The 16123-nt window shown below is 41.5% G+C and overlaps 1 protein-coding gene across 3 annotated transcripts in view; it reads right to left on the minus strand.

Annotated features, from left to right (window-relative positions):
* Nucleotides 1-751: 751 nt before the first annotated feature.
* The window catches only part of ntrk1 (neurotrophic tyrosine kinase, receptor, type 1), a 41253-nt gene continuing 25881 nt past the window's right edge, over nt 752-16123 (minus strand). For all 3 annotated transcript variants that reach the window (XM_078932607.1, XM_023964194.2, XM_078932608.1), the window contains 4 exons: nt 12254-12426; nt 5951-6191; nt 5680-5838; nt 752-1065 (listed from right to left, as the gene is read on the minus strand). In XM_078932607.1, the coding sequence (XP_078788733.1) occupies nt 880-1065; nt 5680-5838; nt 5951-6191; nt 12254-12426 (759 nt within the window). In that variant the 3' untranslated portion in view covers nt 752-879. The remainder of the gene's footprint in view (nt 1066-5679; nt 5839-5950; nt 6192-12253; nt 12427-16123) is intronic.

Raw genomic sequence — 16123 nt, forward strand, 5'->3', positions numbered from 1 at the left:
TTTTTTTCTTTCACCTCTAAAGCCTCTCAGGCAGAGCAGAGTGGTTTATTATTAGCAGCAGGCTCAGACCACAATGAATCGGCTCTGGCATTTTCATAAAAGAAATAATTATCGGGAGAAATCAATATCCCGTGTGCGTACATTATAAGATGAGGTGGAGGACTGAAAAGGAAAGTTTCCCGCTGCAAAGCTCTAATAGGACCTTCATTTTTAAAAAATGGCCTCATTTCCAGCTCTTATTGTCCTCGCATTTCAAACCCAGCCGGGGTTGGGCCTCGAGTGCTTTTTAAGAAGCTCCATTCTGAAACCACAAAGGCTGCGGGGACAAACACTGATCCGATCCGTCCTCAATCTGCTTGTAAGACGCCACAAGACAGTCCTCCAACACCACCCCCCCCCCTCTCTCCCTCCCTCCTGCATCCTTCAGTCCAGAGGAGGTGCATAAGGAGAAGAGGGAGCATAGATCACACTGGAAAAACTGCACAGTGATGCATCGATTCCATTTTTAAACCTGTTTTGTTTATTCCTTTAAGGGCAAACGATTTACAAAGAGATACAGGTTTTAGAAGCCCCCCCCCCGTCTGTACATCCACTATTTACATGGGTGGCAACCCCCCCCCCCCCCCCCCCCACACACACACAACTTCCCCAGGCGTACAGTTACAGAGACATCTGCCCCTCTCCTTCTGAATCCATCTGTTCCCCTAAACCGCACATCCCATAATTCCCTCAGGTTTTCTTCCTGAAAACAAATTTTTTCCTCTTTTTTTTTTTCTTTTTTCTTTAAAAATAACCATAGCCCCCCTCCCGTCCCCCCCCCCCCCCCCCCCCCCTGGCACAGAAACCAACAGACACTCAGGTGAACATGTGAACTGCCCCTCAGCCCAGGATGTCCAGGTAAACTGGGGGGGTTCTGACCAGAGCCAGCAGGCGGCTGTGGATCTCCTTGATGACCGTCCTCTGCTGGGGCTCCCTCTGCCAGCAGCCCTGCATCAGCTGGTACACCTCCTTAGGACAGGTGCGCGGCCTCTCCAGCTCCCGCCCCTGCGTGATGCATTCAATGGCCTGTCGGAGAGGAGGAATCCGATTACTTCAGGATGGAGAGAACCCACCTTTCTCTGGAAGGGACGGTTCAGACTCTCTCAAAAGAGAGAACGAAAGCGGCTACGATGTGTCTGCGAAGGTGAGGAAATCTGATTACATCTCCCCCAGTCTGTAATTGCATCACTTTAGTGAATGTCAACACACCAAGAGTCTGAGCGTGCAGCAGTTTAGTGATGTAAGTAGAAGAAGTCGACGAATCCAGAACAGTTTTGTAAAAACGGTCACTAACAACTCAGTTACCCTGCTTAAAGATCCGCTTTGTTGATCAAACATCCCAGTGTTTACTTTTGTTTTATTATAAGGATGCTGCTGTTAGCTAAATTGAGCAAGACCTGAGTCGTGTTCTAGGACATAGTTTCTGCAGGAGTTCATGAGAAATTCACCTCTGAGTTGTGGGCGGGGCCGTTGGCGTGGAGTAACCCTGACCTAACATTAGATTGCAGCAAAACAAAGACGTTCATGGATCTGTTTGTCTACGATGCATCAGAACGGGGCGGAGCAGGAGGCTCGTGGTCCGGCCAGCATCATTTCTGCGATCATTTTCCAAATGCATGGTTTCGTCTTCTCTGTGCAGAAAAAGGCTCTGTGCCTTTTATGATAAAAAAAATAAATAATCCAGGACTAAAATGATGCGCTTCTGTTCTATGTTCCAATTATGAGATTAATTTCAGCATCACACTGGAAACGGCAGAAAAGAAATGTTTCAGCGTATCTGTCTGGTTACTGAAAGAAAAGCTCACAGTGGTCAAAGAAATAGCTTGAAACAAACAAAAGTAATAATAAATACAAATTCTTTATATTTGTTTAGTTTTTCTTTAGTTAGTTGAAGGGGGGCCAATAATTTACTGTCCACGTGTCTTAAGATTTCTATCAGAAGTCTCACTAAATACTCATTTGTTAAAAAACAACAAATGTCTCTATTTTCTGCTTTTTTTCCATGTCAGTGACATTTTATCTTGATTCTGTGAATCCACCGTTTTACTCCAGTGTCTAAAAACTTCAGAATTTGTCTGATTCTGCTTTAGATTCTAATCTAAACTTTAGTAACTGATGTACTGCTTTCTTCTATTCTGGTAAAATGACTTCGAAGTAGATCTTTTTTTTCCGACAGATCTGAAGTAGATCTGTCGGAAGTGGAGCAGACTCTTTAGAGGAGGCCGCGACCTCTGACCTCTGCCTCCTTCAGCTGCCGTTTGGATGTGAAGATCACTGACGTTCAGCTTTCAGTCCAGAAGAAAATCCATCTACCTTTTGTCTCGTGATCAATCAACACGATCAGCAGATCAGATTGAGTCATTTTAGAGAGTAAATCTGTGATTCTAGCATAACACAGACGACTGGTGAAGCATTGTGGGTAGTGGGGCTGTTTTCGTGTCCATTTCTGGATTTTTTTCTTTAACTTTTTTATTCTAAGAGATCAGAATCTGCAGAGACCAGCAGGATTAACCATATAATCACATTTTCATTTGTTTTTAGATGACTGTTCTTTATTTAAATGTGAAATGTTTGTGCATCTAACAAAACAAATTACTCAGTTTATAGCAAGTAGATGTATAAGGGAATTGATAGCTAGAATGAAATTATTTTAGGTTTACCAAAAAACAAAAGTCTGATTGTTTTTTAATCGTTTTGTCTTCCTATCACGTCTCTCGCCTGAGCCTGAAGTTTTTCTGAAGAAGCCGAGAATATTTAAAATTAAATTGAACTCTTTATGTTGTAAATCCTACAATTTATGGAAGCGATTCTGTGGCATAATTAAAAAATAAAAGTCAAAACCAGAAATGCTTTTTCATTTTCAACATGAAGCTGCATTTTTTGAATCAAAATTCAAATGAAAAAGCAATCCACCAAAATGCTTTTTCATTTCCTTCCTCAACACCTCTTATTCTGTCACTTAATTAAAAAGATAAAGAAAATGGTATTTGACATTTCATTTTCAAAAAGTTCTCTGGTAAATGTGTAGCAAAATTCATTTAGAAATGTCTAATTGACAATTAAAATGGATTAACAGAAATGCTTTTTCATTTTCAAAATGTAACTGCATCAAATGGCTCAAAATTAAAATGAAAAATCAACGCTTCAAAATGCTTTTTGAAAATGAAATGTCAAATACCATTTTCTTTATCTTTTTCATTTAGTGACTTCAAGAAGTCCCAGAAGAAGTGGAACATTTTCGTTAAATTTACTGAAGTTCAGTAACAGAAACTTTGATTAGATGGAGGGACAGACTCACGGCAGAAAACTGTGATGCTTTTTTTCTTCAAAATATTTAAGGAAAGCCTAAAGTTTCCTAAAAAAAACACACAGATGAGATGCTGGAAGCACAAAAACTGATCTAAAATGAATGAAAACCCATTTTTCTTGAAATGAAAAACAGAACTTCTGCACTTTTCAAGCTGTTTTCTGATGTTTCGGAGCTCAGTGGGACGTCAAGGATTCGAACAGTTTCCTCTTTTCGCGTTGGTGTTCGTTGACCTGCTGGGGAGACTCCGATCAAAGGATTTGCTTCACACGAGCCGTCTCGCTTATTTATGATAATTTATCTGCTTCACAGAGTATTTAGGCAGCACGATCGTTTCACCTGCCCCGCATTGGGTTAGACAGATTAGGGTAACAAGGTTACACCTCATTGGCTCGAAGCTAAAAAGAAGCTAAGCAGCTTAGCATCGAGCGCAGCAGGAAAGTGATCCACCCTCCGCTGAAAGGCAGAGAGGCCGGCGGCCTGGAAGAGCTCTGCTGCGGTCACAGTGGAGACCCTCTTCTTGGTGCTTAAGCTGGAAAGGCCAGACTGGCCTGCCCTTATTTACTATCAGCGTATTGATTACTGACAGAGTGCGGAAGATCTACGACCTCACAGAGAGGATGTGCGAGCGTGGAGGTGGTTCAGGCTGGAGCAAAAACAAAAAAACAACATGTTTAATGTTTTTTGCTCATCATGAAACTTTAAAAAAAAAATATTTTCTCAACTTTGAATTTGCCCCGAATTCTTTTTCTGAAATTCTGTGAAAAGTTGTTTTTTTCGTTCCAACCTCACTTATTTTCTTGCAAGTGAACCCTGGTGTGGATCAGTGTTGGTGTGTGAACAAGAAAACCAAACATTGAATTTTGTGTGAATCAGGAAGAGACTAGCTGTTGTATTACCTGATTTGTACAACGCTGTGACAACTTCCCATCTTTAGCAAACCTTTTTTTTTTTTTTGGTCCATGGCAAAGGTGGATAGAGGTGGAGAGGATTTCATGGAGTCCATGGACACCAGTGAAAATCAAAAATCACTTAAGAAAAAAGGTTCAGCGCTCTGTCTTGGGGGGGTCCAGATGACCCCACTCCCAATGTTAAAACAAGATGGCACAAGTGTGAAAGGTTCAAAGAGAAAAAGCTGCTTCAGCTTTTGTTACCCAGAAACTGAGACTTTAGAAGGATTTTTCTGCTGAAACTGTGTGAGGAGTTCCCATGGTGATGCACTGCTTTGAAACAAAAGTCTACTCCTTCACCAGGCGTGTGATGCATGATACCCATTTTCTTTACGTTGCAGGTAAGCCAAAGGAATGTGATGGTAATCTGCTCAATAATCTCACCAAATCTACTAAATGAACCACTTTAGTTTTGAAACAAAGGCTTTTTCTTGTAAATATATTCATTGATTTTTTTTTTATTTTTTTTTTTATGGTGGCTCTAATACTCGGTCGTAAACCTTACTCCAGCTGCTGCCGGACCAGGAACAGATGTGCGGAGGGTTTTTGTTAACCCAATTTATAAGAGAGAAAAATAATGTGGAATTTGGATGAAAATATTTGTCTATTTTTTTTATGTAGGATTTATTTGGAAATATTTCAAATAAGCAAAAACAAACAATTCAAAACCACAATTACAAAAAAACAAGAAAGACATAAACAAATAAAATAATTATACAAACAATATACTGTGCTACCAATCTATGACCAGCAAAGGCATTAAACACGTCAGACCTGTTAATTTATTTGAGAGTTCACGGGTCATTTCTAAGGTCAAGGCCATGACATGTTCTAAGAAAGTTGACCAAATTTCAGAAAATTTAGATCCAGAGCCCCTATATATGTTGATTCTGATTAACAATGTGATGTATACATTTTAAAACAGAGTTTTTATTTAAAAACTGTTTCTTTTGTTCTCATTTTAGAACCAATTGTCTCGATGGGTTCGTGTCCCTCATGGACAAACCCACATTTTGAGAAATGCTGCATTTAGGTGGTGTTGAAATGATTGGGAAAAAAATTGTACAGCTCCGAAAACACACATGAATGTTAAATAGCTTTCTGTAGTTCAGCAAAGGTCAACTTATTTGTAATGTACCACCTGTGAGGAGCCACTATCATCAATATAATTTATTCCAGCTTGGTGGGCCAGATTAAATAGTTTAATGGGCCCCCGGGTCGTAGTTTGCCCACCCCTGAGCTAGCGCCCCATGGTGGCAACAAACCGACGAAGCTCTAAAAAGTGCAGCGCCCTCTGCTGGTCGAGTCTGCTTTGAGATGAACTTAAAGGTTCAATATAAAGGTTTGTTTCGATTGGCAGTAAAAGCGCAGCACCAAACTCACCTCACTGTTGGACAGCTGATACCAGGGCTGCTTTCCGTAGGTGAAGATCTCCCAGAGAACCACGCCAAAGCTCCAGATGTCGCTCTCCGTGGTGAACTTCCTGTACATGATGCTCTCCGGGGGCATCCAGCGGATCGGCAGCATGGTACGCCCGCCCACCTGGGGAGATGCACATGAATTACTGTGTTAGAAATCATTTCCTGTATGTATTGAACTGTGGTTGTAAACGTAGCAGATTGGCTCTACTTTTGGGGTGTTGCTTTGAACTCACCCTGTAGTAATCTGTGCTGTAGATGTCCCGGGACATCCCAAAGTCTCCTATCTTTACCACCAAGCCCTCCCCAACCAGGCAGTTACGGGTCGCCAGGTCACGATGGACGAAGTGCAGAGATGCCAGGTACACCATGCCCGAGGCGATCTGCGCAGCGATCTGTAGCATCTGGGGTAGGGTCAGTTGACCCAACGGGGGCATCTTGGACTCCTCCAGGATACGAGCGTCTGGGCCGTGAGCTCTGATGGAGACACGCCAAAAGAAGGGTCTTAAAGCACAGATGGAAGGTGAAACTAATGAAGTCTGAGGAAGATTGGTGATGAAGATGCAGATTTCAGCTCTGAGTTCTTTCATTTTATCTCCACAGTTGGAGGAAAAGGCAAAAAGTCCAAAAGATGTTTCACTTTATGAGCTCTAAGCTGGGCTCCTCACTTGTTCTCTGAAGAAAAATCAAAGCAGCGGAACTCTGGTCTTTGTGATCCACCTGCTCGTTTTTCCATTTTCAATCAGGTGAGTTCCTCAGAATCCCCTGATCCAGCTGATCCAGCAGCATGAAGTTTAGGAAAAACTGCGCGGTGGATGTCCACGACCAGAGCGGGGCAGCCCTGTTTTAAGGAATGAAAAATGTCTAAGATGATATTGCTTTGGGATGTTTGAACATCAGGGGGTCACTTGGTTGCCAGGTCTGAAAGCCCATTTGTTGGGGACCACACAAGAGAATGCTGGTTCTACTGATAAACCAGGGTCCTGTCTGACTTGCAAGTGAACTCTAATGCAGTTCAGTGACAGTGTGAATGCCCCAGGACTGTACGGAACTGGAGCGAGTGAGTGAGACGTCACCCACAGAAAATGGTTTACTTCCGGCTCCAATGAACCAAAGTGTATTCAGTCGCACCTTATTTGCCATTGGTATGTTGCCACGTTGTAGACAAATGTCAAAAGTAAGCAGTGATTAGTCCAAGTTGGTCTGAGCCAACGTTTCTATGGCAACCCCTCTCTACAATCAGGAGTGAGCTTGTTGGAAATCTGTCAAACGTTCTTAACGTTGGACGTGGCCAACACCTACGTTTTTACTGAGGTATCAGTTTATAAGTGGAATAATTTGAACTACAGAAGAAAATATGGAAAAAAAATAGAATCATCAAGAACATGTTAAAAAAGGGCATCAGATCAAGAATGGTTAGTCTGACCAATAGGATCACTGAGTAGTTAATAGCTTTTTATGTATCTATTGACGTCAATGGGATTTGGGCTTCTTGAAGCCAGCGGGCACTTCCTGTTTGGAACGCCAGGGGGAGGAGTCACTAAGTCCTGTTTGTATTGAAGCATGTATCGGGAAAAGGGCGTGTCTAACCAGTTCACGTAATTGAACTAAGACAAGCTCGCTCTACTACAGGAGATGGGGAAGAAATGGGGTTTTATTGCCTTTTTGTTTGCTGGTTGAAGCTCATTTTGGGATGTCGTTCAAAAGTGAGCTGGCTTACACACATCCACTCCTCACAGGGGGATAGTCTGCCTTTCATCCAGTCGATGCTGTCTTTGGAAAGTTGAGTGTTCCCACTAAAAACTTTCCCAAATTTCTCTGGCAACCAGTTTCTTTAATTTTATACCCGATTGACATTTTAGGAACCAGGAGAGTTGATTGTAACCTTAATTGATCTAAAGTGCATAAAGATTTCCGGCTGTACTATTTTCTCTCGTTCATCTTGGGAGTTACGTTCTTAAAAAAACACCACAGTAGACAAATTCTGCACATTTTCTATAAGTCTGTAAAAACTCCTCACTACACACTTTCTACCCTTTTCTCAAACAGACATGAACATTTTTCTCTTGTGTTTAAACCCTCAAAGTTCAAACCTTCAGAGAACAATATGTGCAGTTATATAGAATAGAAAATAAAAATCTCCCTACGATAGAAGATTGATGTAAATTTGGCAAACTGAACACATTCTGCACAGGAGACACCTCACAGAGGAGGTTGATTGACAGTGGTCTACAGCCAATCAGGATGCAGTACACAAAAAAAAGTAAAAAAAAAAGTAAAATTGCACTAAAAACCACAACATGGCGACGACCTACTGTTGATGTTTTTGCTTGTTGTATTTTAAAACATAAAGCTGCGAAACAGAGAAGTCCGCAGTCTCTAAAGTTTCATCTCTACTAAAGGAGATCAAAATAACCAAACGGCTGCCATGAAGCCTAAAGCCTCCATTATCATTGTGCTCCAGTGAGCTCTTCGGATCAGTGCTGCACTGAGGTTGGCCTTTCAGCATTGTTGGTAACTATGGTACCAACCTTTGGTGACCTGAAGGACAATCTGCGCTCTGAACACTTGTGTAGCTGCAGCTCTTGAGCAGACATGGTCAGCACGTCCACGCCGCAATAAAGCATTAAAAAAAACACATGATTATTAGAAAACATGTGGCTTGTAGAACGCCTACAAGTGATTTGCAATAATGCAATAGAGAGATGCAGCGCTCGCCCTCTTTGTGCATCATCAACTCTCATCCATCCTAAATGAGCACATCCCGCTCGTGTGTCTCCATCCATCCTAATATCACTGCTCTCCACTTTGTCTCCTCCTTTCAGGGAAGTTCTCTGTACAGTCACTATTAGTTTAAAAGGCAGGTGGCAGCGTGGGAAAGCAGCTGCCTTATGGGGGCTCTCAGACATTTCACCCCTTCTGTCTGCTGGAAATGTGATTTCCATCCATTGGTGAAGATGCATCTCTGGGGAGGGCGTCTGTCTGTCTCCTGAGAAGGACACCTGGCAGGCAGCATCATGGGGTCTGCTCTGGTGGCTTCCTCAGATCTGAGGTGCCAGCAGGAGCTCTGATAGGTTGGTGCCTGCCCCCCTCTCCCCCCCATCAGAGGTTTGGTGAAGCAGAAGTTAGATTAGTTCAGTGGATAAACTGATTGTTCATAAAGAGCTCCACAGTGGGAAACCTTGATAGGATTCTCATCCAGACCCCCCAGCTGGCACCTTTACTTTAATGAACAGGTTGGACAAAGAGACAAGAGGCAGAGCTGAAGTTGCCGAGGTTCTCTGTGGAAGTGATGAGGACGGATCAGGAATGAATCCACAGACCACTGTGGATGTTCTGGAGATAAATGCAGGGAAGCAGGTGGAGATGGAGAAACAGGGATAATGTTGTTGAAAGGATGCTGGGGTTGGAGCTACCAGGAAAGACGAAAAAAGGAGTTTAGTAGATGCAAAGAAGGAGGACATGAAGGTTGACGGTGTGAGTGAGGAGGATGCAGAGAAGAGGGTCAGATGGAGACAGATGGTTTGCGGTGGTAACTCCTGAAGGAGTAACTGAAAGGCAAAGAATCTAATTTTTTTTTTACCAAAAAAAGGGTTTTATAGACCCACTCTGATGAAAATGTTGTTCTTTGGGGTTTTTAACATGATCTCGTGGCATTTTTCTGATGATGGAGGATGCATATAACCCTTGTGCTATCCTAGGCACTTTAACATTGGGAGTTGGGTCATCTAGACCCCACATGATCATGCGCTTAACTTTTTTCTTCAATGATTTGTGATCTTCACGGGTGTCCATGGATTACATGAAATCTTTCCACCTTTGTCATGGTAGGGAGAACACGTCAATGCAAGGATCGAGTCATTTGGACCCCATAGGATTGCACAAGGGATAAATAAATTTAAGTTCATATATGCATTTCTGAGTATTCCTTTATATATTTGTTGTCAATCAGGAGTAGATAAAAAATTTTGTTTGACGTAAAAAAATACGCTAGGCGGGCCACAAGCTCCCTGCTCCGCTCCATTCTGATGCGGACAAACGCCCGTTTTCCTCGTCTGAGCTGGAATCTGGATCAGAACCGTGCAGCCGGACATCTCTGCTATTGCTCGCCTTTTTATTTAACGTTAGGTTAGGGGTGTGAGGGGCTGTGAGCTAGCGGGAAAGCGAGTGAACAGCTCTCAGTTATCGGCAACAGGAAGGGGGAACGGGGTTTTCTCTGCGCCAACAGTCCCAGTAGCAACTCAGAGGGGAATTTCTAATGAACACCTGCCGCTCTACAGAAACTATGTTCTGAAGAAAACGACTAAAAACAGCACAATTGTAATTAAAAGTCCACCGGAAATAGATCATAGGTTGATCAGAGTGGAACTTTAAACATTAAAATTTTGGACTTTGTATAATTAACTCATCACAAATAAAGAGTTTATCATTGGATTTAACCCTTTATTACCAATTTAATTCAATTCAATTGTGTTTGTATACCCCAAAATCACAACAGCAGTCGTCACAATGGGCTTTGTGCAGATAAATGTAGGGTAAAACCTAAAAATGAAAGGATCATGAACACACAATTCAATAGAAAGATTCTAAACTGAACTAACTAAACTAAAACTGGACATCCCTGCCCTTAGACCCTCCTACGCAGTAAGGAAAAACTCCTAAAAAAAACTACGAAACCTCAGGGGTGCCCACATGAAGGAGGGATCCTCCCCCAGGACGGACAGGCAATGCCAGAACTCATAGAGAAGAATGAACTTATCTAACTCTGCAACTACATATTTAAAGTCAAGCAGACGAGCTTCATCCAGATGGAGTCAGGGGACGGCTGGGGGCGCGAGACGAGCCGGAGGCAGGATCCACAGCCAGGTGCAGGAGACGCTCTTTAACCGTTTACACAGTTTTAACGGATTGTGACACGGAGAGGAGCAGCTTTGCACAGATCCTTAACGTTTTAAATCGTTGCTATAGTTTTTATGGTGATGCAACACTTCCCTGCTGAAGGTCATGTCAGAGCAAAGCTGCTTTTGTCCGAGCTAAGCTCGTTAAAAAAACTGAAGCTCCAGCGTTAATGCGTTAACGATCCAGATGCATGGAAGATGCAGACAGCCGCCCCATAATGCTCACACCATCACACTACTACCACCACCGTGTTTGACTGAGTCTTCCTTTTTTTTCTTTTTCAAATCGTCATCATTGAGAAACTCGTATGTTTCTTGGTTACATTCCTCCACTGCAATAAAACCACATTTCTAAGCCGTGAAGGCGGCCGTCACAGAACGTGCCTGCATCTCTGTTTACATCCGCACTGTGCCGTTTTGCTGTAATTACAGAGTCCACCGCGGAGCAGAAGAAAGCTCTAACTCAGATAAGTGACCGCAGTCCTTTAAAAGCCTGACTTGGAGAGCTGCAGCACTTCCAACAGACAGAGTTGACATGTGGATAAAGGTTAAACACACCGGGCTGACCTTGCGGCTCTGCTGGTCTCTCTGAGTTTCCGTGTGGTTAAGTAGAAGCTGTGAAAGTGTTGGCGCTCGACTGCAGAGATGATTATTTTTGACATTTTGCTGTAGTTGTTTTGTCCTCACTGTCTCATCTCAACTCTATAAAGCACTTAAACAGAACCGCAGCTTAGAATGGAGTGCTGTGCATCCACCCGGGTTCCCGAAGGCGAGGCTGGTCAGCTGACCTGACAGCAGCTCAAAGAGTTCACTGTGAGATTGAAAACAAATGAGAGGCTATCATGGAATGATCTTTCACTCGTGGACCAGAGTTTATCTCATTGTAAATTCCCTGTGTTTTTTAACCACATTCACTGATCTTTTTCCTTCAAATTCATCTCAAACGACAAACCTGCACATGTTAAGTCTGCATTTGATTCTTTTCTGTACAAACTGCGCATAAAATCAAACAAATAATGATGGACCTTCATCGTAAGTGACTGAATCTGTGCCTCTGACCTGCTTGTCGCGTTTATTTCAGAGATTTTGTGTCAGAAAAATTCAAAAAGTTGAGCATTTCTGGCTTCTTCAGGTGAGTCTGCTGGATTACATGAGCGCCTTTAGGCACAAAGGCATTTCATTCCTACGGTTTTCTCCTCCGCTCCAACCAGGTGACAAGCAGCAACGTTCTCCAGCCGCAGGAGGAAACAATTAAAATAATAAAAATGTTTTTTGGATGGCAAAGAAAATGGATTTCTCACTAAGCAAATGAAGCGTCGATGTGGATCAGCTGTTCAAACTCAAACCCCATTAGTTGTTTAGAAGAAAACTTTAATTGAAGACATTTCCTTTTGGATTAAGTCTTTAGATATTTGATTCAAGTGGACTTTGCAACAGAAAAAAGGTTACCTATTTGTAAATTATAAAATAGTTGTTATTCAAAAGTGAGGATGCAAACTGAACAGCTAAAATGTGGCTCTTTGGTGAATCCTTTACGTCTTTAACTGAGAGTCAGATCAGCTTGTGTTATGAAAACTGAAGGATTCCTGGTTTCATTCCTCGTCTTTTCTTCTCTGAGGGGGCAGTGGGAAACCGTCTTACCGAAGGAAGCGGTTCAGGTCCCCGTGCCTCATGTACTCGAACACCATGGCCAGCGGCTCTCCGTCCGTGCAAACGCCGTAAAACCGCACGATGTGCTGGTGCTGCAGCATGGTCAGAAGCTCAGCCTCCCGCTGGAAGTCCTGCCGGGTCGACTCGTTGGCGTCCTTCAGAGTCTGCAAGGAAGAGAGTTTACGACCCGTCATGTCCACACGTAGAACTGAGAATACAGATTCATGTGACAGACGCAAATGGGTTCATAAGTTTAATATGAGTCTACATTACATGCAAATAAATCATTCTTCCTTACTGAACATCGTAATTACCACTATAAAAGAGAAGTAAGGGGAAGAACTTATGAGTCCTACTAAAGTCTGACTATTTTTGCAATAATCGTGAGTTTCAGACTCCTCAAAGCTACTGAAATGTGACTCAAAACTTAAAAAATAAACAGTTTCAGTTTGAGACAAACTGACTGAATGAATGAATCTTAACTAAATTATATGAGTTTCAAAGATTAAAGATGGAATGCAAATGTAAATTGAAAGACTCTGTGTGATCCCAAACCCACAATTCATTTAAAATTGGGTACATTTTATTGTTAGTGTTCAACCAAGTAATTATTGATGGGGATGGGCGATACATGGGTGCCAGTATTTATGTCGGTAACGTATACTTGTTCCTAATAGATTGGGAAACATATTTACAGTCATATTCAGTAATTGGCTGTTTTCAGGTAAATGTTACTTTTTAAAGGGTTACATGTTGTTTCTAATAGATCCCTGGCGATGGGGTTTACAGTCCAAAATTTGATTAATGGTCTCAATGCTTTAAAATACATTTAAACGAAAGATTAAAGTGATATTTGTTCCTATGAGATCCTTTGCTGTAGCACATTTGTAACCCTTGTGCTATCCTATGGGGTCAAGATGACCATTGACGTGTTAGCCCTATACCATGACAAAGGTGGATAAAGGTGTAAAGATTTCATGTAATCCATGGACATCCATGGAGATCACAAATCATTGAAGAAAAAAGGTTCAGAGCACTGTCTAGTGGGTCCAGATGACCCAACTCCCAATGTTAAAGTGCCTAGGATAGCACAAGGGCTAATACAGGTGCAAGAAGGAAACCTAAACTTTGTGTTCCTGTAGGCACTTAAGTATCGGCAAATATCGACTATCTGCCTCATATCGGTTATCGGTATCGGCCGGAAAAAGTGACCCTAATTATTAACCAAAATGTATTTAAAAAGGAAAAAGATATTAATAAAGACATTTTATTTTAAAAATAAAGGAAATAAACTTGATGGAGGAAACATAACGGCGCAAATTTTGATGCAAACATACATCAAACCACTTTGGCTTCAAAATGACCATTGTTTTTTTTTTTCAAAGCTGGAAATAAATGAAGGTGTCATGGGCTTAAAAAATATTTAAAATCAGAAAAATATTACGTATTTCAGTAAAAATGTATTGTGTTTTTAGTTTGAAAAAGATGACAGATTTAAGTTTAAAATAATGGCAGAAAGATTATATTTATTCTTATCCTTTTTATTGTTATATTGTTTTGTTTTTTCCACTAAAATCAATAAATTAGTAAAAGAAACATAAACATGTTTGAAAGTCCTACACAAGCTTTTTTTTTTAATCAAAACTCGGTCCTCAACCTGGTAATTCTTAGTCAGAAAATCACTTTTTTGAACTCTAAACGGAGTAAATCAAAGACATTCATCAGAATAAACAGTTACGTTTGGAGTTTGTGCTCATATTAAAGCTGCTTCACAGCTTTCATGTTTTTCATGGTAAACTGACACAAACATGTCGGATTTATCTAATGAATCAGATTTTTCTGATGTTTCCTAAACATCACTGATCTGCGCAGAATTTAGTCTGTAAACATCAAAAAAGATCCAAAGGTTTCCCTTCTGAAAACTCCTCCTTCGAAGTACGTTTGGGATTTACGAGGTGAGGAATGTTGGCAGAGTCTTCCTCACTCCACAGGCTTTCTGCGTCTCTGCGGTTTGCCGTTAACCGGTTGTAACGTGAGCCGGCATCGAACCGCCTGACAGTCTGTTATCAAAGGCAGCTCCGTCTGAAACCACAAACTAGGATTTCATCGGGGTGTAGTGCAGCAGCTGAGAGCTTTGAAGTGCCCCCGTCCCTGCCGGAGAACAATGACCCGACCCTTCTACGGTTTTGAGGGTCAATCCGAAAAAATGAAAGTTCACAGGAGATGAGTGGACGAGGGTCTTTGTAGAGATATGAAACACGATGAAAGAATAATTTCATTAGTAGCTATTATCTAAATAAAAACCACAGTCAAAAATAAAATGATTTTATATTTTCTCAAACTGGGTCACAGCATTTTTGATGTATTATTTGTATGGGTTTTTTTCTGTTTCCTCAGAGAAATCACTTGGATTTAGACCGAGACATAAATCTCTATTTTCATTTTTTAATGTTTCCTCTTTTAAATATGCTCTGGATTATAATCCTACTGAATGATGTGATTTTGATCTTGTCTGGAAAAAAAGCCTCATTTTTGTCTTAAAAGTTTCCATCCCCAGGTTTTGTTTTTTGCAAACTCAAGTGGACTCAAGTGGAGTGGTGGCTTCACACTAAAACGGTTATCTTTGGGCTACGATCCATCTCCAAACTGAGATCCATTTCTTTCTAAATCTGACCTAGAGCTGGTCATCTAGGCTTTTCTCTCCTATCCTCTCGTTTAGGTCACTGCAACTCTCCCTTCGTCTATCTTAACAGTTCTGCTGTCGCCCGTCTCCAGCTTGTCCAGAGTGCCGCAGCAAGGCTTTTACCCTTGTGCTATCCAATGACCCCTCCTTACATTGACGTGTTCCCCCTACCATGACAAAGGTGGATAAAGGTGGAGAGGATTTAATATAATCCATGGAAACCAGTAAAGATCACAAATCATTGAAGAAAAAAGGTTCAGCGCACTGTCTAGTGGGTCTAGATGACCCAACTCCCAATGTTAAAGTGTCTAGGATAGCACATGGGTTAACAAGAACCAATAGAAGCGCACTCATGAAACCAGTTTTATTCTCGTTAAATTGCTCCAATTTAGAATTGGTTTTAAAATCTTAGTTTTAACTTTTAAAACCCCTTAAAAGACCCCTTACACCTACAAACATTCTCTTCGGTCTTCGGACCAAAGCCTTCTTAAAGTCCAGAGAACCAAATTTACAACTTGTGGAGACCCGTCCTTTTAAGCTGTAGCCCCCAGACTCCGGCATGTCCTGCCGTTAATCCTCCTGAATCTGTTGGTTCTAATAAAAAATTCTCAAGACATTTTTATTCAGACAGGCTTTTGGTTAACTTTTACCTGTGCCTGCTTTTTACTTGCTTTAACCTTTTCTTCATTTTATTTTATTTGATTTATGATGCCTTTTAATCATACCTTGTGGTTTTTACATGTGAAAAGTGCTTTAACCCTTGTGCTATCTTAGATGACCCCACCCTTACATTGACGTGTTCTCCCTACCATGACAAAGGTGGATAAAGGTGGAAAGATTTCATGTAATCCATGGACACCAGTGAAGATCACAAATCATTGAAGAAAAAAGGTTCAGAGCACTGTCTAGTGGGTCTAGATGACCCAACTCCCAACGTTAAAGTGCCTTGGATAGCAAAAGGGTTACAAATACATTTCTTCTTCCTCTTTGCATCTGTTGTGGTTGGATGAGACAATGCTCTCAGAGGCTGAAGTTTAGATCCAAAAATATGCAATATGCGCGTCCTGTATGATTAACTGACCCAGTCTGATCATCTTTGGGTCCATGTTAAAACCAGTCCTGATCTTCAAAGTATGATTATGCCGTAAAATGTATATGTGCGCAATGTTGATTTATCA

Source organism: Oryzias latipes, chromosome 16, assembly GCF_053564925.1.
Source record: "Oryzias latipes strain Hd-rR chromosome 16, Olatipes_Hd-rR_3.1".
Lineage (NCBI taxonomy): Eukaryota > Metazoa > Chordata > Actinopteri > Beloniformes > Adrianichthyidae > Oryzias > Oryzias latipes.